The following is a 23026-nucleotide window of genomic DNA, read 5'->3' on the forward strand; positions in this document are numbered from 1 at the left end:
TAACTTTACTAATATTTACGGGGGCGAAATGTAAACGTAAAATGCTATGATTATTATGAAATGATACTGCTGTAAAGTGTGTAATAAACTCATCCCATTATTTTGAACGTTTTTCCACAGCATCTTTACTACTTTTACTTCAATAATACTTCCAGGGTAAACGTTATAATGGGTCTGCTATTATTCTAACATGACAGTATTCTGCTGTAAAGCGTGAAATAAACTCATCCCATCCGCTTTGGAGGTATGTATAATTCTCTGTTCGTAATAAAATGTGTAAAGTATAATAAGTGATATATGTGGCGCATGTGTCACACGCAGAGGCGCATACGCCCCGCGGGCGGAGGGAGGACGAATCAGCGCCGTGTGTCTCCTCCGGTCCTCCTCCCGGTCCTGGGTCCTCCTCCTCCTCCGCCTCCGCCTCGCTGTCACTGACAGCGGCACATGAGGCTGACACCGCTCACTGCTCCTCACATCCTCCGTGTCTAACGCCGCAGAGCAGGGACATGACGGACACGACAAGTCAGCCATCTCTGTCGAATGAGGACAACGTGTAGGAGAAGTTTGTGAGCTGTAAATGCGAGCTAGCTTTGATGCTAACCGAGGCTAGCATCTGGACGGAGCTTGTTGTGGTTGCGCTTGGTGGAGTTAGCTGAGGCTAGCGAAGGTCGGGAGGAATCTGTTAGCTCTCTTACCACCGAGCATCATCATCTCACAATTATTCAACCAGACTTGCCAACGTTTTATGGAAACCACAAATATATTTCGCATTCGTCTGCAAACGAAACGCACGTCCAGCCAGTTCGACCGACGGAGCGATTTAAAACATTATCGCTACTGTTAGCTATGTGGCTAAAGCTAGCGCCAGCTCAGTGAGTCCAGCCGTGTAAAGGAAGAGAAGTGACTTATGATGTGGTCAGAGAGAAGTGGCAGATTGCCAGGCGCGGGACAACAGCAGTGTTAGCTTCAAATTATCCTCACGTCATTTACCACCGAGCCCGGCCCGTCCCAAACAAAGCCTGGATGAAGAGAGGACCCGGGACACTCCAACTGCGTGAAGGCTGAAGGCTTCTGGTTTAACACAGTCGCGAGCTGCTCCGGACAAACACGCGCTTGGCTTTTTTTTTTGAAAAACGACATCGGTCCCTGTCTTCTGCGATCACCATCACCATGGCATCGGCGAGCAGCATCGCAGCGAGCATTGCCAGCAAAACGAAGACCAAGAAGAAGCACTTCGTGGCTCAGAAGGTGAAGCTGTTCCGTGCCAGTGACCCTCTGCTCAGCGTGCTCATGTGGGGGGTCAACCACTCGGTAAGATCCACCTTTTATATCTGTCCTGATCATCTGTCTCTGCATCGTGATAATGTCCCGCAGTGTGCGCCAGGATCTGTCACTCTGATGACGACTGATAACACACGACCGCAACGTCAGGCATGTGTTGCTCTTGTGTTTTGTTCCACACACACTTCTTGCATAAACTTACATCTTGAGATCAATGTTGCAGCGTGCTCGGCGTGTGGTGCAGAGAGCAGAGGCAGCTCCTCGGCTTCCTGTTGTGTGGAGGATAAGCTCTAAGGGCCCCGTGTCATGAGAGAGAGCACATCTTCTCATGCTAGAAGGCTTATCTGCTGCTCTGCTTTCCTGTGCTAAGTATCTGCTGCTCTGGCTCTAGTCTTATGTTCAAGAGGAGTGAGAGCACACGCAGTCTTCTAGTTATACATGCTTTATATACTGTACATGTGCTTTATATACTGTACATGTGCATTATATACTGTACATGTGCTTTATATACTGTGCATTATATACTGTACATGTGCTTTATATACTGTACATGTGCGTTATATAATATACTGTACATGTGCTTTATATACTGTGCATTATATACTGTACATGTGCGTTATATACTGTACATGTGCTTTATATACTTTACATGTGCTTTATATACTGTGCATTATATACTGTGCATTATATACTGTACATGTGCTTTATATACTGTACATGTGCATTATATAATATACTGTACATGTGCTTTATATACTGTGCATTATATACTGTACATGTGTGTTATATACTGTACATGTGCTTTATATACTGTGCATTATATACTGTACATGTGTGTTATATACTGTACATGTGCTTTATATACTGTGCATTATATACTGTACATGTGCTTTATATACTGTGCATTATATACTGTACATGTGATTTATATACTGTACATGTGCTTTATGTACATGTGCTTTATATACTGTACATGTGCTTTATATACTGTGCATTATATACTGTACATGTGCTTTATATACTGTACATGTGCATTATATAATATACTGTACATGTGCTTTATATACTGTGCATTATATACTGTACATGTGCGTTATATACTGTACATGTGCTTTATATACTGTACATGTGCTTTATGTACATGTCCTTTATATACTGTACATGTGCTTTATATACTGTACATGTGCTTTATATACTGTGCATTATATACTGTACATGTGATTTATATACTGTACATGTGCTTTATGTACATGTCCTTTATATACTGTACATGTGCTTTATATACTGTGCATTATATACTGTACATGTGATTTATATACTGTACATGTGCTTTATGTACATGTCCTTTATATACTGTACATGTGCTTTATATACTGTACATGTGCTTTATATACTGTGCATTATATACTGTACATGTGATTTATATACTGTACATGTGCTTTATGTACATGTCCTTTATATACTGTACATGTGCTTTATATACTGTACATGTGCTTTATATACTGTGCATTATATACTGTACATGTGCTTTATATACTGTACATGTGCTTTATGTACATGTGCATTATATACTGTACATGTGCTTTATGTACATGTGCATTATATACTGTACATGTGCATTATATACTGTACATATGCTTTATATACTGTACATGTGCTTTATATACTGTGCATTATATACTGTACATGTGCTTTATATACTGTACATGTGCTTTATATACTGTGCATTATATACTGTACATGTGCTTTATATACTGTACATGTGCTTTATGTACATGTGCTTTATATACTGTACATGTGCTTTATATACTGTACATGTGCATTATATACTGTACATGTGCTTTATATACTGTGCATTATATACTGTACATGTGCTTTATATACTGTACATGTGCTTTATATACTGTGCATTATATACTGTACATGTGCTTTATATACTGTGCATTATATACTGTACATGTGCTTTATATACTGTACATGTGCTTTATATACTGTGCATTATATACTGTACATGCATATTATATACTGTACATGCTTAAACATGACATGGCTTTGATGCAGTAATATTCATTCATTGTGCTCTTTCTTGTGCAGATTATGTCAAAAACCTAACATTAGACTCTAGTTGTGGCTGCATTGAGACCTCTGCATTAGACTTTCTCCTCTCGTCTGCTCCGTTCTACACATTCTACAAGTTCAAACACTTCTGGAGTTGCACAACCGGGAGCCTCTGGTGCATATCTGACGCTTTAGGCCACTTCTGTTATTCGTGCTGTCGGTTTCTCTCACTCTCGGCTTTAGTTTAGTTGCATGAGCTTTATGGTAACTTTGTAGATGTGGCACGCGCTGGAAAGTGTTGGGCTGTATAAGATAAGATAAGATATTCCTTTATTGTCCCACATGGGGAAATTTCATTGGTGCAACACAGGTAGATACAGAGATAGATACAGAAGAACAGTATGATTTGAGGGGGGGAAATGTAATTGTAATGATTAGTTGTGCGTATTATTAGTCTGTATGTTTCAGTAGGATTCAGTTCAGACCGCATATTGTAGATAACTTCAGGAGATTTGGGAGAAGAGAGTAATATAATGTTTGTAGGGGTCTAAACCACAGGTACAACAAGATATCACAGTTGACATTCTAATAAATAACTGCAGCGTTTGTGTTTTGATATAGGCAGCAACTTGAATTATTTTTAAGCGATTTCAAATTGATTGTAGTACATTGCGCAGCCCCAGTAAATGATATGATGGTTGTAACGGTGGTGACAAAGGTGAAACTGTCCAACGCTCCATCAGTTTGAGCTGTAGCGAACAGGAATCTGAAGGAGTCAATGAAGGGTTAGCTCAAGAATGCATCGGCCGTCCATCCAAACGCTTCACAAAGGACAAGACTTCACTTCTCTCTTTTATAATGATGCAAAGAACATCTGTTACACCTTGTTTTCAGGCCAGAGCCTCCAGAGCCGTGTCGATTTATAAGTCATGTGGTTTAAAAACGACTCAAATGAATGACAACGAATACACTTCTTTGATTAAATGTGTTGGATATTTTGGAACCGTGTCAATTTAACTGACGAGCCAGACCAAAACTCTAGCTTTTGTTTTCAGTGGTAGTTCTTTGATCGCCGGGTATGAGTGTCAGATTATGAAAGTGGACGTAGTTTTCCTTCATCTTGGGTAAGAGATGACAGAGCCGTAAATTCAGGAACAGAGTGAAGCTCCGGCTTGTCTATTCATGTCCCGAGGGAGCTGATTGCACTGCCGGAGAAGTGTCTGTCACAATCTTTTCTTGCTAAATCAATATTGCATTTGTGGGCTATCATTTGATATCGTCCTCCACTGCTCCTGATGCCCTCCCTCCTCCTGTATGGACTCGCTGGCTTCACATACAGCAGACGTCCTCCTCCTTCAGTACCGGCTTTATAAATACCTCAATAATTGTATCACTCCAGGTCCATGTGATTGGTGCTCCGCTCTCTGCTCGCGCCGTGCAGAGCGACATGTTGTTGAGCAGCTTGACTCTGCAGGTCACACACCTGTCTGAGCTGCTCGAGCCTTTAATAGCCTTCATTCACAAGACGACTGATTATGAACACTACCATTATTTACCCTCAGGTGCTGTTATTTTTGAGTGTGTGTGGAGCAGCAGCATTCTGTCATGTCTTGAAATGAAGTAACCCCCAAGAATATCTATTTATACCTTTTTGATTTTCAAGTTTAGCTGCTCTTTTGCTGCATTTTTAACAGTAAAAACTACACTCCTTATTCAACATTGCGTACCATCAAAACAACATTCACAATTCAATTCAATTTATTTTTCTAACGCCCAAAATCACAACAGCAGTTGTCTCGGAGGGCGACAGTGAAAAACAGATTAAACAATGTTCATAGGGACTTGGCAAAGTCCCAGGGTCCTCTGAACAGCGGCCAGCACCCTCGGCCAGGAAAAACTACAAAACCTCCTTGGGAAAAAGTATAAACCTAGAGGAGTTCCAGAGTGAAGGAGAGAGCCAACTCCCTCAGAGGGACAGTGGAGCTGGACCCACTCAGGAGGAGAACCAGTTCTTCAGGAGGAGAACCAGTTCTTCAGGAGGAGAACCAGTTCTTCAGGAGGAGAACCAGTTCTTCAGGAGGAGAACCAGTTCTTCAGGAGGAGAACCGTCCATATGGAGTAGAGACCTCTTCTCAAGGGACTCGAGGATCATCTGGGTCCACAGGTCCTCCATGTGCCTGTTCTGCTCCTGGCGGGGAAGTGGGAGGAGAAGAAGAAGAAAAGTGAAATTAAATTAAATATTGTTTGATAGAATAAGTAGTCTTTAGCAGAGGATAGTGCTCAAGCTGCCATGCTTCCCCCTGCAGAGTGTCTCCTGACCATAAGCCATTTCAAAGAGGAACATTAGTATCAATATTACGATACTGCTCTTCCCCCCTATTTACTACAATAGTCCTGTCCCAAACAACTTCTCATTATGATCAGTTTATTGCTTGGGCCTTCTCTTTTTGGGCTTTATACAACACTGTGATGTAAATAAACCAAACTAGACAATTCATTTACAATTTTAAAGGCTTATTTTTCGTTAAGTGCAATTGCAACTGTACCCCATTTAATTGTATTAGTTTGTTATTCAATGTACCTAATAATATGCATTATAATGGTACATATTATAATATTATTGATAAAAGCTGAGTTAGAAAAAGGTTCCTCTGTTTTGACATTAGACAGCCATTAAAAAAACATTTTATTGCAGTTTTATTGTCACAATAACTTATGTGATCCTTCAAAAATGTGCTGTCAATCTAAGTGTTCACAAACTTATCAAGAAGAACACATTTTTTTATTATCATTTTATTTTTATCTTTATCTTTTTATTTTATTTAAATTTTTCTTTTTTTCCTCCATTCCCTATAAAGATATGAGAGTAGTTTTGTTAATAAGAGTTTTTTGTTTTGTTTATAAGTGTTTTTGTTTTTTTCATACTTCCAATAAGTCATCTGTCCTTCCCTCTGTATCTACTGCGTTGTAACACCGACATTTCCCCATGTGTGGACAATAAATGAATATCTTATCCTCCTCCTGACCGCCACCAGTGTGACTTTGCTTCATACCCGCACATATTCTCTTCAGCCGACACCTTAAACGTCCCTAATAAAGCAGCCGGCTCTTCCACACACAAGCCCCGGCCTCCGTATTGTCTTATGCCTGTGATTCATCCTGGCATTTGGGTCACGCTCGCCTGTTTCGGAGCGTTATTGTTGCAGGAAGTGAATAGGCCAGAATAATAATGATACACGACCTGGGCTAAAGGTCAGAGGTTTGAAGTAATGCTACGGCGCTGCTGCGTTAAGCTCCGGGCGTGTGCGGCGCACCGGTGGTTATGGCGAGCCGTGTAAACATCAGTCGTAGGTTCAGGGGTGGAGATGTTGTGGCGGGACGGCGGTGCAGCGGGGGGGAGTGTTGTTGTTTCAGTCCTACGAAAAATGTGCAGCAGAATCGACAGAAGAAGAAGTTACAAGCTGCGGCGGATCTTTTGGCCCGGTTTAGGGTCGTTAGTGGTGTAAATTGCAACACGTTATTGGTCTGTGAAGTCAAATTAGGCCGGTCACGTCGCACGTTTTGAAGCTAAATGACAATATTGTGTAGAGCGGCGAGAATGGACGTGATTAGCAAAGGCTGCAGTTTTTGAAGCAGCAGAATTTCCTCCACAAACAACAAAATATTCCGTCTTGTTCTGAATAAAAGCTGCGGACGCTGCAGTTTAGGTCTGTACAAATATGTCATATCTCATGGACGCATTCAAATGTGTTGTTTCAATGTAAAACGTTGGACAGTATGTGGTTAGATTAAGTTTTATTTTAATAATCATAATTCTTGCCATTAGATATCTTACCCAAATTGTTCAGATCTAGTGTTGAAATAACAGAACAACAAATGCAGAATAATACCATTAAATCCTTCATTTTTTAGATACCATATTTTCTGGACAATAAGTCGCACCTTTTTTCATAGTTTTGGCCGAGGTGCGACTTATACTTCTATTTATACTTATATACTTGTACTCCGGAGCGACTTATATGTGATAGTATTTGTTATTTTCACACTTGCAACCACATTTCATACTCCAGTGCGACTTGTTTTTTTCTTCTCTATTATGCATTTTTTGGCTGGTGCGACTTATAGTCTGGAAAATACGGTAGTAGAGATTGGATGAGAGATTTTGACATTTATAAAAACGTTTACAAATATTGTTGAATGTGTTTAATTTCATATTTTTGCTGTCATTATTGTAGCGTTGTTTTTGAAACGGCAGAGTCTTAAGTTTTTTAAATCTCGTTTATCTTCATGACCCTGATTATACGTCACAATCTACGTGTGATGTCATGATTACAACATTGATTTAGTGAGTTTGCAAACCAAATTCTTATTAAAAAATAGTACTTCAGCTTTTATATTTCCTTCAAAACTTATATTTCCCATAACATATTTCACCATGGAGACATTTTGACAACATTAAACTCTTGGATCCTTTGAAAACAGGAAACTTGTCAGCCTTGAATGTTTTCATGCTAAATTTTAATATTAAGGTTTATTGTTATTATTACATTTGTTGGATACTTTAACCCTCAACTAATAAGTTTAAAGATATAGTCTGAATATTGTTGTCGGGATTCTCCCAGAATAAATTCACTTTTGTCAATATTGCCTCTGCTCCTGCCTCTGCTGCTCCTGCCTCTGCTCCTGCCTCTGCTCCTGCCTCTGCTGCTCCTGCCTCTGCTGCTCCTGCCTCTGCTCCTGCCTCTGCTCCTGCCTCTGCTGCTCCTGCCTCTGCTGCTCCTGCCTCTGCTCCTGCCTCTGCTGCTCCTGCCTCTGCTCCTGCCTCTGCTCCTGCCTCTGCTGCTCCTGCCGCCTCTGCTGCTCCTGCCTCTGCTGCTCCTGCCTCTGCTGCTCCTGCCTCTGCTATTCCTGCCTCTGCTGCTCCTGCCTCTGCTGCTCCTGCCTCTGCTGCTCCTGCCTCTGCTGCTCCTGCCTCTGCTATTCCTGCCTCTGCTGCTCCTGCCTCTGCTGCTCCTGCCTCTGCTGCTCCTGCCTCTGCTGTGCCTGCCTCTGCTGCTCCTGCCTCTGCTATTCCTGCCTCTGCTGCTCCTGCCTCTGCTATTCCTGCCTCTGCTGCTCCTGCCTCTGCTGCTCCTGCCTCTGCTGCTCCTGCCTCTGCTGTGCCTGCCTCTGCTGCTCCTGCCTCTGCTCCTGCCTCTGCTGCTCCTGCCTCTGCTATTCCTGCCTCTGCTGCTCCTGCCTCTGCTGCTCCTGCCTCTGCTGCTCCTGCCTCTGCTGCTCCTGCCTCTGCTCCTGCCTCTGCTCCTGCCTCTGCTCCTGCCTCTGCTCCTGCCTCTGCTCCTGTCTCTGCTGCTGCTCTGCTGCTGTTGCTGACTCTGCACATGTTCCACTTCTACTTCCTGTCCTCTGCTCCAGCGCGCACAAGCTTCACTACTGGGTCGGAAAACCAATGCATGTCGCTATGGAGACGCACAGGAAGCGCTGCGAAAACGTGTTTTCACACTGATAGAGAGAAGAAGTGAGAAAAACGCTGATCAAGCAGAAATAGACACTTGCATGATATGACCATACAGAACATAATAATGATATCACAATTGTGGTTTTGCAAAAAGAAATGCACATAATTTACAATATTCAGTTATATTCAGATAAAAGAGCTGATTAACAGAAATGTCTAGTGTAATCTTCCAAACAATGGGATATAACAAGTGATATTTCTGCCCTTCTTTGGTTCATTTGATGGTCCTGTCATGTTCTGTGCAATGTTTGAATCTTAACCAAGACATTCACAAGCACATTTTTGCACATTCTGATGCTTTGTTAAATGGATATTCATATTTTTCATTCGGATGTAATAATTCATATTTTTGTGATAACCCCAATCAGACATTGTTGCAATCTGTTAGAAAAGTGCTATAATCGGATTAACCGATTAATCGTGACTTGTCCCTGTAAAAAATTGCATTTTAGTTACATTTTGATCATTGTAATTGTTTTCTGGACTAAATACAGTCTAAAACACATACGGACAGATTTTTTATAACAAAGTTAATAAAAATGTCAAAAATCAATAATACATTTAGTTATTATTTAGTAAATATTCTCTATCTAGAATCCTTCAGTCACCATATTTCTACATTTATTCAGTTGATAATGTAGTTAAGATAAACTCCACTTTACAACAATTAGTCATTGAAAAAGCTGACTAGTCGACAACTAAAATAACTCTAATACTAGTTGAGCTTCAGAGATTTTCCTGCAGATTTATCTCCTTTGCCTTTTATTTTATCAGCTCTTTTGGCAGCTTTTTGATACGTTTCATCCTTTAGACAATTAACTTGATATTCAGTTTTTACATGTTTTCCATAATCTCTTGACATTCAGTTGTTTAAGTATTGCCTTCGTATTGTAGTAAACAGCAGCATGTATTTGTCCTTTGAACAGCAGTAGCATTCGGCCTCTTTCTTGCCCGAGGTGGTTGACTTGTGAAGACGAGACATTGTGTGAGGCCTTGTGTGAAACTCTGCTTTGTTAATGAGGTGACATCTGCTCTCCCGACATCCCATCATGCATCTGTGTCGTCAATGCCTGTCGCGGCGTTGCACTGGAACGCGCTCACATCTGTGGAATCGCATTTTGTGCCGCTGCAACTGCCCTTTTGTCTTTCTACGCCACATTTACCCGATTGTACCTTGTCTTTATTTTAAACAAACAGGTGCTGTGGCACTCTCCTTTTGATTTTTTTTCTTTACATCATATTCAAATTGTGTAGTCATCACAGATTACGCCTACGTTGCTATTGTCCTTTGTCTAATTCGAGTCTATTAATAGCACAGTGCAACCTGGAGGACGGGGAAACGACGGGCACAACAGATCATATTTGTTTGAGAGTGAGTCAAGCGTCTGCTGTAAAACAAAGTGATGCTTGAAGAGTGTTGAAGTCACAGCCTCAGCAGTTTGCCTCAGGAGACCGGGCCGCACGGCTGAATCACTCCAAAGGTTTAGACAGACGTTAGTCGTATTGCACCATTATAAACCTTAGAGTGACGCTTTGTAAACCTCACCTGCGACATGTCATTCAAAAATATCTTTCTAACTGAACTCTTTCGGTTTTGTTTTACAGATAAATGAATTGAGCCATGTCCAGATTCCTATTATGCTTATGCCAGACGACTTCAAGGCCTATTCCAAGATTAAAGTGGACAACCACCTCTTCAACAAGTGAGTTCATTTGGCCAGTCATCAGGTTTGACATCACTCAGCGCGCGTCTGTGAACAAGTGACTCAAAGTGTTTCAGATAAGTTTAAAGTCATGTCTACTACATTTACTGTGGAGTTACTGGAAGCTGTGTTATTTATGTTAACTATTATTTTGTCATAGTTTTAGTTTATGTAGTATTTTTGTTGATGAAAACTAATTTAACGGACGAAAATGAGACTTACAAGACTAAATTTGTGTACATACAAAGCCTATTTTTATTTTTATCCTAAAGCAGATTTGAATTGTTTTTCTTTTTGACTTATAGGTTTTTTTAATCAGTTTTTATTGTTTTATGTTGCACCGAATCACCATAAAAAGTTTGTGAATTCTGTTCATTGACAATGGCAATAAACCTTTTCTGATTCTGATTCTGAAGGCTAAAATCAGTGGATCTGAAACTTCTCAAACCAAGTTCTAAGATAATATTTGGTCTCCAGAGTGCAATCTGATCTAATCCAGGGCAACAACAAGACTATTCTAGGGCTAAACCAGGGCTAAACCAGGATCTAAGTAGTTCTAAACAAGGACTTTCCTAAACTAGGACAGAAATTGACCTGAAAAAGCAAATGAATCGAGCGCAGCAGAGGACTTCACAAAGCTCCACACTACGGAAAACACTGGACTTTACTATTGAATACCGAAGTAGAAGAGACAAGTGAGGACAAGATCAGAGCAGTAGAAATGTATTATATTCCTTTTCAAACAAACCAGACCATAAACTCCTCCTAACCAAACGTTTTGACAGTTTTTACAGACCTAAACTAAACTTGTCCATCGCTGCACATTCCCTGTTTCCTCATTAACAATGTCCATCTTTCCAGAGAGAACATGCCCAGCCATTTCAAGTTCAAGGAGTACTGCCCCCTGGTGTTCCGAAACCTCCGGGAGCGCTTTGGCATCGACGACCAGGACTTCTCGGTATGTGCGTCCATGTTTTTGTAAAAGCCCGGCCTCAGCGCGGGCAGAGACTTGGCAGGGACTTGGCAGGGTTTGGAGGTCACGGCGTCCCGGCTCATTGCAGCTGTCCTCCTCTCTGTTTGAGCTCGCTTTGGCCCCGGCTGCAGTCGCCGGGCAGTTGGTGGTGTTAAGACTTTTGGCCGGTTCAAAGACGTTCCTCGGCGTTCCCCGTCTTGTCGTGTCCTGTCGTGGTCTCACACGGGCCATTTGCACAATCGTGGACCCAGAATTGTGCTGCTTTTATCTGTAATTTGAGTTTGGCGGTATTGGAAGTGGGAAAAAACATGACGTATCTTTTCTTTTGTTGATAATTTTAGGATCCATCTCATAAAATGTGCTAAAGTATGACTGTAGTTTCAAGTGTCACACAAAAATATTTTTTGAGTAACATTTTGAGTTACTTTACTTTTTCTCCTACAGATATTCAATATATACCAACTTTGCATATCTTCAAAGCAACATTTCATTATCTTGAAAACGATATGTCGCCTGTGGCCGGAGCGATATTGGAAATGATGATACTCGATATGGCTGTTACTGTTGCAAAGCCGATATCATTGCAGTATTTGAATATACTTTTTGACACAATAATTTCTGTTAAATTAAAACAAATGTGTCCGTGCCTTAATGTATTAGTCAAACTTAATATAAAAAGTCAACAGAGACAAAGTCGAGACGAGGCTAATTTAGACTAAAACTCAAATGGAGTAAAGGCAATAGTTATGAGTCATTTGTGATGTCGATATACGTTTATTGTGCTGTTCTATGGCACACCTGGAGTCAGGACTGCCAACTGGACATCCTAAGGTGCAAAAGTACTGATAGTAAGACTCGGAGAAGGGCAGAGGACACAAGGACATTCCTGGAGAATTAGGGTTCAGTCGATGGGTCGTGTAACCGGAGCTGAGGCCTGGGCAGCAGCTGTGTGTGAGTGTGTTTGTGTGTTTGTGTGTGTGTGTGTGTGTACTCTGGACATACTGTGGGCATAAGGTCGTATCCCCGTATGTTTACCCTGAGGAGCAGAAGACTGTCCGTCCGACCTCGATAAGAAAGATCAAGTTATATTTGAGCTCTGTCTGAATGATGTGATAATTATAGTTTGACATAATGTTGGATTCATTCTTGAATTGCATTTATTAAAATACATTGAGTCAGTAAAGGTTCAGTGATGGCTCAGTGATTTGAGGTTATTTCTGCCTCTCAGCAAGAAGGTCCTTGGTTTGATTCCTCATTCAGTTTAGGCCAATCTCTGGTTTCCTTCATAAACCTAAAACATATACAATGGGCTTAATCCTTCAGTTAGTTTCTCCTGTTTATGAACTTTGCTCAAGAGCTGGAGAATTGTCCCCGGGCACAGCAGTGACAGACAATAAATGACGAGAACGTATGAATACTGTCCTTGGGTCCTTGTGTCCTTGCGTCCTTGTGTCCTTGCGTCCTTGTGTGACTGGTTTCTTGATGTAGAGCACTTTGAGTGTCTTGAATGTAGAAAAGTGCTATATATAATTGTCCCAATTACCATTTAACCCATAGTGGCTTATTCATCTTGATTCTTGTGTTTTTGTTCCTGCAGAACTCTTTGACCCGCAGCGCTCCTCTGAACAGCGACGCGCAGGGCAGGAGCGGGGCCCGGTTCCACACGTCCTACGACAAACGCTACGTCATCAAGACCATCAGCAGCGAGGACGTGGCCGAGATGCACAACATCCTCAAGAAGTACCACCAGGTGAAGTACCAGCCGCAGAGCTCTGTGCTCGTGCTGGGCTAATGCAGTGCGCTCATGGAAAGTCTGGCTCTTTTCCAGTTTATCGTTGAATGCCATGGCAATACGCTGCTGCCTCAGTTTCTGGGGATGTACAGGATCACAGTCGACGGAGACGAAACCTACATGATTGTCACGCGAAACGTCTTCTCGCATCGCCTTTCTGTCTACAAAAAATATGACCTCAAGGTAGGAAGAGAATGCAGTTCATTTCAGCTGATGATTGTATTTCATGTACAAGGGTCCAGAGTAATGTGACTGTGGAGTATTTTAACAACACGTATCCCGGAATAATGACATTTTTTATGTATTCTTTAGGGTTCGACTGTGGCAAGAGAGGCCAGCGACAAAGAAAAGGTACGACCACTTTCTGATTCCAAGGTTTAAGGGTCACGAAGGTCATTTTCACAGGGTTCAAACAGGACATACTGGAGTCAATAATACACAATTGATTTAATAATCATAATTTAGTAACTCAGCACTTTTTGTTCAGAACTATATGAGTCTCGATGTAGAGTTAAATATAACGTCCTTGGGCCCTTGAGAGATGGAACTGTTTGAGTGGTTAAACTGATCCTAAAGCCACATGAGAGTGATGTGCCTTTAGACTTATGGCATCTCTTTCCCTCCCCGGCCTCACCTTTCCCTCCCCCGGCCTCACCTTTCCCTCCCCCGGCCTCACCTTTCCCTCCCCCGGCCTCACCTTTCCCTCCACGGCCTCACCTTTCCCTCCCCCGGCCTCACCTTTCCCTCCCCGGCCTCACCTTTCCCTCCCCGGCCTCCTGCATGTCGCTTCTTCATCATTTGGCCCCGCCCTCTTCTGCTTGTAGTTCTGCTTCTGTTGGACTGAGTGAGGAGTGTTTTAAATTAGAAGTGGCTCTGTTCTGTGCCGTGTGTGTCTGTGTTTGTGAGTGTGCATGTGTGTGTGTCAGTGTGCGTGTGTGAGTGTGTGTGCATGTGTGTGAGTGTGTGTGCATGTATGTATGTGTGTGTGTGCATGTGTGAGTGTGTGTGCATGTATGTATGTGTGTGTGAGTGTGCATGTGTGAGTGTGTGTGAGTGTGTGTGTGAGTGTGCATGTGTGAGTGTGTGTGAGTGTGTGTGCATGTATGTATGTGTGTGTGTGCATGTGTGAGTGTGTGTGCATGTATGTATGTGTGTGTGAGTGTGCATGTGTGAGTGTGTGTGAGTGTGTGTGTGAGTGTGCATGTGTGAGTGTGTGTGCATGTATGTATGTGTGTGTGTGCATGTGTGAGTGTGTGTGCATGTATGTATGTGTGTGTGAGTGTGCATGTGTGAGTGTGTGTGAGTGTGTGTGCATGTGTGTATGTGTGTGTGAGTGTGCATGTGTGAGTGTGTGTGAGTGTGTGTGCATGTATGTATGTGTGTGTGAGTGTGCATGTGTGAGTGTGTGTGAGTGTGTGTGAGTGTGTGTGCATGTGTGTATGTGTGTGTGAGTGTGCATGTGTGAGTGTGTGTGAGTGTGTGTGCATGTGTGTATGTGTGTGTGAGTGTGTGTGAGAGCTTTTCTTGTTCATTGTTGAGGAAAGTGAAGGTTTGTGGTGAAATGTGGGCTGTTTTGGCTGCCGGGACAGTGTCTAAGTCATTATCCTCTGTTACATTAATACATTCATCTTGAGCACATATTGTACCTGGTGCTTGAGTTTTGGTGATAAGTTCATCACTGCTGCTGTGGATGCTGCAGTGACCATACGTGTCCACTACAGCTGTTCTCCAAGTTCAAGGAGCTTTACTTTGTGGGGCACTGTGCGCCGGAGTGTGGAAGACTCTGAGATCTCAGAGAAATGTAGACTGCTATAAATGGTTGAAGACACTAAACATTATTGGGATTAGAGGAGATCAGTGGAAAACAAAGCAGAAGAGGATTTAGCACACACATGTGAGCAGACTGTGTGACCTCTTTCTGACAGCGGCTCAGCTTTTGGTTCAACTCCAAAGCCACGGCTCATGGCCAAAGGAGGCGTTTAAAACACCACAGAAAAGCATGTTTTGTATCAACAGTGAGATTCAGAAACTAATCATGAGTATAATCATGTTCCTGTCTGACTGAAGAGGCACTTTAATGCCTGGAGAGCACATTTAACACAAACAGAAGTTGCATGACCACACCCCCTCATGCATGCACCTGCACCTTTCTTTAATGAATATTATATATACATTTTTTAGGCCACTTGTCTGATTTGTATCAATCCTCAGTTTTTGTTCTGTTTTACCAATACTATGTATGTATTTAGTTTTTACTCCCTCAATATTTGAATTGAGCTGTTGTCTCTGCTGCTTCCTCTCATGATGTAATTAAAGCCCAAATGAGTTTTGTGTTCAAAGCCGGGTTTATTTTCCCAATTCTGCAATAGCCGGTTTGCTGTGTATTCTTTGGAATGGCTTTACAGTAATTGTCTGAATGTGCTGCATTGAAGCTTTATGTTGAATGTAGACAGCAAATTCCTCCTGGTTATTTGCATATGTTATTGACACAGTTTCAGATCCTTTTACCATATGTAGACTTAACCTTAAAAAACAGCGCAAAAATAATGATGTTTCTTGTTTTCCCTTTCAGCTCCTGCTTGTCTCGCAAAAACATTTCCTTTGTAGATAGTGCATGAAACTGCCAAGAGAGATGATGTAAATGACAAATGTTTTCCTTAATGATGCATCTTTTACAGTAAATACTGAGTCAAAGCAGACACAGCAGCTGCGTTCAGTGTGGACACTTCCCACAGCTTTAAACACTTGAAACACAAATGCAGGCGTTCCTCTCTGAGGACGGTCCACTTCCATTGACTCCAGTTTGTCTTTACTTCCAACTGCCTCCTCTCTTCTCTCCTCTGCTCCTTTCCTGCGCCCCTCCCTAACTCCTCCTCTCCTAGCAGCCGCCCCCACACGAGGACGCGCCCCCGCGGCCCAAATCTGGTAACGTTCAACAAAGGCTGCAAACACTGCGGATTGCCACGCGCTTTTACTGCGCCATGAAACACGTAAGAGATGTAAGGACCCAGGGCTCGTATCAGGCATGATCTATTCAACCAATTCATTTGATTTTGATTTTCTTTTCACATATTCAGAAGGTGATGCACTGTTACTCACAGTCCACAGTTCACACCTTTGGTATTCAAGTTGACACTTTGGAGTGTTATTTAGCGAGTACACTTTCTACTACTTGAACATTTGTCAGGTTGGATTCTGAGGTCCAACATTCTTTGGAATTGCTCTGTATTTTCTGGAGAAAGCCAAAAACTTTTATTTGAACTTGAACTGTTCTTATAAACAACAAAATCATTTCTTTACAAAGAAAGAACTAACAAAACACCACATCGGAGACACTCATTTTGAAGCATCTTTACATGTTTCTTCAACTAAACCCATTTCATCAGTAATGGAGGAGAATTGTGTGTGTGTGTGTGTGTGTGTGTGTGTGTGTGTGTGTGTGTGTGTGTGTGTGTGTGTGTGTGTGTGTGTGTGTGTGTGTGTGTGTGTGTGTGTGTGTGTGTGTGTGTGTGTGTGTGTGTGTGTGTGTGTGTGTGTGTGTGTGTGTGTGTGTGTGTGTGTGTGTGTGTGTGTGTGTGTGTGTGTGTGTGTGTGTGTGTGTGTGTGTGTGTGTGCGTGCGTGCGTGCGTGCGTGCGTGCGTGCGTGCGTGCGTGCGTGCGTGCGTGCGTGCGTGCGTGCGTGCGTGCGTGCGTGCGTGCGTGCGTGCGTGCGTGCGTGCGTGCGTGCGTGCGTGCGTGCGTGCGTGCGTGCGTGCGTGCGTGCGCGTAGTGAAATGTCGACAGGGCCACATTTATTTTTGTGTTACGATTTTGTTTGAGATAAATGCCCACCTCATTTCTGGAGATCTATGTCTGTATATGTGCTCCGATATCTCCTGTCTAGTGTTGTGTGTGTGTTGTGTGTGTTGGCTCTGTGTGTGGCTGGAGTCCTGCTGCCATAGAAACGCTGTAGCTGCTAAAGTGCTGCCTGTTACCTCTTGTTCCTCAGCGACCTGAAACCAGGCACCGTCCCGCCTCATGTAACGTCTCTGCTGTAGCTGACCCCAGAGCAACTCTGCACAAATATTACACCAACATTAAACCTTTGCACCTCCTTTTTCTGAGTCTGAATCTCACGATATGCTCCAGTGTTAGTGCCAATAGTTATTTAGATAATAATTTGATGGTACTGGTTTCAAAAGGCATCTTATGAGCTTCTTTTTTTATTTTTTTGTACATGGTTTAAATATTTGATCACTGCCCTATAAATAATAATGCTTTTAGAACCATTAAGCTCAAATACAAGTGAGATTTCATATGTATTTTTCTTGCCACAATCCAGAGTGTATGGATCTGTCACATGCATTCAAACAGAATAGTGTGTTAAACAGCTTTAGTGGCTCATTGTGAGCCGTGATGCATTGGATGGATCTTTACACTGAGCATGCTGCATGAAGTGTCTCGTGGACCGCTCAGCCCTGAGTTTGGACTAGAGCTTGTGTTTTGGCCAACTCCGTCTGAGCGATAAATGAGCTCAGAGGATATTTGACCGAGACGGGCTTGTCTGACCACAGGTAAGAGGCCTGGCTGCTAATGGGGTGTTTCAACATGCTGATGCGTCTGGCCTCGACATTAGCACACGTTCACACACAGCGGCTGCATTTTGAAATACCCTTTAATGCCTCTGTGTTCCAGGATGAACCGGAACGTTAATCATGTGTCACCGTTGTATTCAGGGGCAAAACAGTGATGTTGTTTGCCTTATTCAAATCGGGCTGATAAACGTTGACTCGTGAATGACTTGCAGTTGATAACGGTTGACATGTTTTGTGTCTATAATAAGTCACATTTTTGCCCCGGGATTATGTTCCAACCCGGTTTCACAGCTACAATTTGTGCTGTGTTAAATGTATTATTTTCTTTTCTCACTACTAATTTTCCACACTAATGATCAGGCGAAGGAGCTGCCCACCTACAAGGACAACGACTTCATCAACGACGGCATGAAGATCTACATCGATGGAGAGAACAAGAAAATGTTCCTGGAGAAGCTAAAGAAGGACGTCGAGGTACGAGATCTTATGTTTCTTCTCTTCCTGACGGTGTCTTGTACTTTTTGCTCATTCCTCCGTTTGTTCTACAGTTCCTGGCCCAGCTGAAGCTCATGGACTACAGCCTGCTGGTGGGGATCCATGATGCGGACCGGGCGGATCCAGAGGAAGTGGAAAGTGAGGACAACGAGGCCGACGAGGAGGGAGAGAGCGACGGGGGAGGCATCGGGACGCCCCCGGACAGTCCCAGTAACACTCTGGACAGCACCAAGCCCCTGGGCCCTGGAGAGTTTGACCCAGCCATAGATGTTTATGCCATCAAAAGCACCGACAGTAAGTGACACGTCTGTTCTAATGCCAACAGCGCCCTCTGCTGGACAAATTCACCTTGTTATTTCTGTTGATTCTCAGCCGCCACTCCCAGGAAGGAGGTTTATTTCATGGCCATCATTGATATCCTACAACATTATGATGCCAAGAAGAAAGCCGCTCACGCTGCAAAGACTGTCAAACACGGGGTAAGTAAGGCAAGGCAAGTTTATTTGTAGAGCACATTTCATACACAAGGCAATTCAAAGTGCTTCACACAGCAGGAAAAAATGCATTAAAATCACAAAGAAATTACAGAAACAGAAATGCAATAAAATTAAAAATAAAAAACACCTAGCCAAATCCAAATTTATCTGACCACATTGGCAGGCATTCCAGACACTCCTGGACCGCTACTGTGAGTCGATTTAAAAATGCAGCAATTCACATTTTATAAAGTAACTCATTTCATTATTTTGAAAATCCATTTTAAACGTCTTTTCTAAAAACAACTTTCCTTTTGGTTGCTACTGGTGCTGCCTTCCCAGCATTAAAGAAAAATAACCAGCCTCATTAACCTTGATTGCTTTTCATTAAAACTAGCTTTAGCTCAACATTGAATAAATAAACTCCCAGAATGGCCCAACAGCCAGGTACACAGATATGAACGTACAGGTGCACAGCAGATATCACATGAGGAACAAGGTCAGATACGAGCACACTGACTCGCCCGTGTGTGTGTACAGGCCGGAGCGGAGATTTCCACAGTGAACCCCGAGCAGTACTCCAAGAGGTTTTACGATTTCATCACCACCATCCTCTCATAGCCTGGACTGTCCACAGCGAGCCACGGGGGAGGGGCAGGCCGGGGCGGGCGGTTTCACTGCGAAACGCCCCCGGTCGCCCGCTCCCTTCCAGAGGAATTATCACTCTGCAGCTAAAACCATCACCGTTTACATGTAACCTGTTCTCTGTCGAGTTCTGTTTGTTTTACTTTGGAGATTAAGGGCGTTACAAGCGAGTGTCCACGTCGTGCATTTTTTGTGTGTGCAATTGTCCGTTTATGAGGGAATAACTGTAGCTTTTCAAAAACGCCTAACATCCAGTTCCCTTTGATCCACGGTTTATACAGCGTGTTACTGTGCTTTTTTCTATTCGTTCAGGGGGAGGTTGTTTTAAGGGAGTTTCGCACAAGTGAGACGCAGCTGGAGCGTGACATTCAAACCGTTTACGTGATGCAACGCTTCGTTTCAGGGAGGCAGTCTTCCAACAGGCCAACAGCCAGTTCCCCCAATCCAAAAAAAAATACGCAAGCGCTCAGCCAAAACAAATCTTCCCGTTTATACATTTATTTTTTGTGATTGAGCCTGGATTAATCTTGCCACATTCACATTTTTTCTCTCTTTCAACTCGTAATTTATTTGTAAGCACTAGCTGCACCTCTGTTGTTTTTGCACCGTGTTTTACCAATTATTTAAAAGGTGTACAGTATATGTTTACATCAGTCAAAGAGGGATTCGAGCGCACATTTGAATGCTCGAAAACGTGCTTTTTAGTTTCACACAGTCATTCGGTAAATAGTTGTCAAATGTAACGTAGTGCGGCAGACGTCCCAGACTTTTCTGCGGCTGAGTCCTCGTCCAAATCATCAGCAGCTCTTACCTTTCCTTTGCCATCAGCACCTTATGAATAAAAAACGTTTGCACTTTTCATTTGTTGTTAGAGGTTAGGAGTACGTGTCGTTTCACATGCAACAAAAAGGCAAACAAACGCAGCTCTTAGGGGGGAAAAACCTGCACAGTGCTAACGTCGAGCAAGGCTGACAGAAGGAGATATGCAAATGGGTCTTTCTCGGTTGGAATTGCATTATTATTTAACAAAACTATTTATTAACTCTTCCTTTTTTACAACAAAATGTAAAAAATCTTAGTTTTTTAGGCATTTTCACACCCGCCTAATCTAAACTTGCACTGTCGCATTGCAAGTCCGATTTAAAAAAGAAAACCCTTTTGACTTTGACTCCAGGCTGTGGCGACTATGCATGTCATTTCAGGGCAGAAGTTTACCTCCGGCATCGTACCAGCGCACACTCCGTAGTACTAGTTTGTGTGTGTGTGTCAGTGTTCAAAACGGACGAGGAGGAACGTTTAAAACAAACACGGGGGAAAAAAAAGAAATCTTGCAGGTCATTTACTAACACCGTCGTCTTCTCTAACCTCGCATCTCGTTTATTTCATTGTGTGTTTTTTTATGACATTTTTACAGTGGTTTTTACCTGTGTTTGGAATTTGGCCGTTTTATGAATTGTTTCTTGTCGTTTCCGTGTTTTTTTTTTTTCTGTTGAATATATTTTATGTATATTTTGCACAAGAGGAAAAAAGGAACCAAATGTTACGAAAAAAAAAAAAAGATCTTGATGAGTTGATGCGGTCTTAACAAGGGAAATGCAATATACTTGTGTGAGTGTGTGTGACTGATGTTGTGTATCAAAGCCGGATAACCAACTAAAACAAATAATCATTCTTTTTTGCGCCGACCTTGCTCAAAAAGCTTCCATTACAATAAGTTTAGATGTATAAAAATATATTCACATTTATATTTTTACATTGGTCATTAATATGAATCTATTTTAAAAAAAAAATAGGAGCCACTTTTACGGACGAGTGTTTGTGCTGTGTTTAAATGAAGTTTGAATTTGTACGGCTTAATATAGGTGTAAACAAAAAAGTATAAAATTGCATGTTTCCGGTTGCCCTATTTCTGGTTGTTCAGGTGTCCTCGTGTTGTTAATTATTCTCTATGCCACGCTTTAATTAACCAGTTTCATTGTATACACTGTGCAACATGTGTGCCTTTTATACTCCAAAATGATTTAATTTTCTACTTCTTTTTTTAAAACAAAGATAAATGTTATTTTACTAAAGTTGTTCATTTTTCCCCTTTTTTTGTGCCGTTTCCTTTCTTTTGCTCCCGTGTGTTTGTTGTTGTATCAGTGGAATAAAACCAGACTCATAATGATTGTTAAAACAAATATAGCTTTTTTGGAGATTGGCAGTTTAAATATTAAGTGTGCTCAGGCCCCCAGTAAAGACGTGTTATAATTATGATAATGTTTTGTTGCTTCTTTGTGTCGGAAATTGTAGAGTGTGAGTGTTGTGGTTGTTTCATTATTTTATTTTATTTATTTTTTTACTGTGCTTGTACTTTCTAAACTATTTGAAGGTATTTCTTTTACCTGGCTGACGACACACGCACAGCTACAAATAAAGTCTGTTCTTTTTCTTTTTTTTTTGTCAGTGATTGTGATGTCTAACTTCATGTGAATGTTCTTTTCCCCTTTGTTTCTCCTTCACCTGCAGCACCGCTTTACTGGTTCTAGCTTCTCTTGTCACATTTAAAAATACACGATTACAAACACGCTTTGTATAGTCATTTTGGCAATAATGTCAATGGTAATCAGGAAAATTCTGGAATCAACAGCTACAAATGAGATGCAAATGAAATGTAACATATGTTGTTGCCGCTGTACATACAAAACAAAGCTTTTGTGACTCTGTGCTCTTTCACTTTGGTCTTTGTTGTCAACTTGTTGCCACAAAACCTGCCAAAACAGAAAATATCTCACTTTTGAGCCGGATGAACAGTGTGTATTGTATATTTCAACGTTTAAACTTTCTGGGTAAAATAACACCTCCTGCATCCCTTTTATGTGAAGATGTTTAACAGCCATTTATGGGAAATTTCACTTTTTGGAAGCCACAGGATCTGCAGCTCTGTGCATGGCCTTTATTAGCAGAAAAAGCCTATATGAATTGGAGATGTTGAGGCCTGAAGCAGCTGCAGTGCCCTGTGGTCCCCAAATGTGCCCATGTTCTCTCTGTGCGCGTGTCTGTGCGACTGTTTGGTGTCTGACATGGCTGAAGGTGTTGAGAGAATTCTGATCTGTGGCAAAGAGGCCAAAATTACGATGTATGTTTATTGTTCATCACATGTAATAATAAAAGATAATGCACTCCATTCCACAAGCGTTCTCTCAAACCAATAAAAGCAATTGTTCAGCTTAGCTCAAGTCATGTCTCTTTAATTGTATGTCCCCGTGGTTTTACTCTCGTTTGGAATATATATATATATATATATATATATATATATATATATATATATATATATCACGTATGCGTAATTTGCACTGCTGCGTGTATCAAGAGAAACACGTTTAAGTATATTATTTCTGATAGGGACCATTCCCCACAAGTAGCCTAAATATAAGCGAGGAGCACTTTTAGGTTTGCATGTTTAGGTTAAAGTTGACTGTTACATTTGTTATTTGTTTAAGCCTGACGACCGATTTATAGCCCTTAAAAA

The 23026-nt window shown here is 41.9% G+C and overlaps 1 protein-coding gene across 5 annotated transcripts; it reads left to right on the top strand.

Annotated features, from left to right (window-relative positions):
* The first annotated feature begins 416 nt into the window (after positions 1-416).
* On the top strand, positions 417-22727 carry pip4k2aa (phosphatidylinositol-5-phosphate 4-kinase, type II, alpha a). 5 transcript variants are annotated; one of them, XM_072450659.1, is made up of 11 exons: positions 417-1311; positions 10463-10560; positions 11422-11518; positions 13131-13283; positions 13362-13508; positions 13638-13676; positions 16208-16315; positions 18260-18373; positions 18448-18688; positions 18767-18873; positions 19411-22727. In XM_072450659.1, the coding sequence occupies exons 1-11, from the start codon at positions 1171-1173 to the stop codon at positions 19489-19491; spliced, it is 1326 nt and encodes a 441-aa protein (XP_072306760.1). In that variant the 5' UTR covers positions 417-1170; the 3' UTR covers positions 19492-22727. The 5 variants fall into 5 exon arrangements, with proteins under 5 accessions (XP_072306760.1, XP_072306759.1, XP_072306761.1 ...); XM_072450658.1 differs by having other exon boundaries at positions 16211-16324; XM_072450660.1 differs by having other exon boundaries at positions 16211-16315.
* Positions 22728-23026: the final 299 nt, after the last annotated feature.

This window comes from Eucyclogobius newberryi, unplaced genomic scaffold, assembly GCF_026437365.1.
Source record: "Eucyclogobius newberryi isolate DKJ021-1_F unplaced genomic scaffold, fEucNew1.0.hap1 SCAF_18, whole genome shotgun sequence".
Lineage (NCBI taxonomy): Eukaryota > Metazoa > Chordata > Actinopteri > Gobiiformes > Gobiidae > Eucyclogobius > Eucyclogobius newberryi.

Coding starts and splice junctions, on each gene's coding strand:
- pip4k2aa (XM_072450657.1), top strand. CDS start 1,171: ATGGCATCGGCGAGCAGCATCGCAGCGAGCATTGCCAGCAAAACGAAG. Junction 13,284..13,361: donor TCCTCAAGAAGTACCACCAG/GTGAAGTACCAG, acceptor GCTCTTTTCCAG/TTTATCGTTGAATGCCATGG. Junction 13,509..13,637: donor ACAAAAAATATGACCTCAAG/GTAGGAAGAGAA, acceptor TGTATTCTTTAG/GGTTCGACTGTGGCAAGAGA.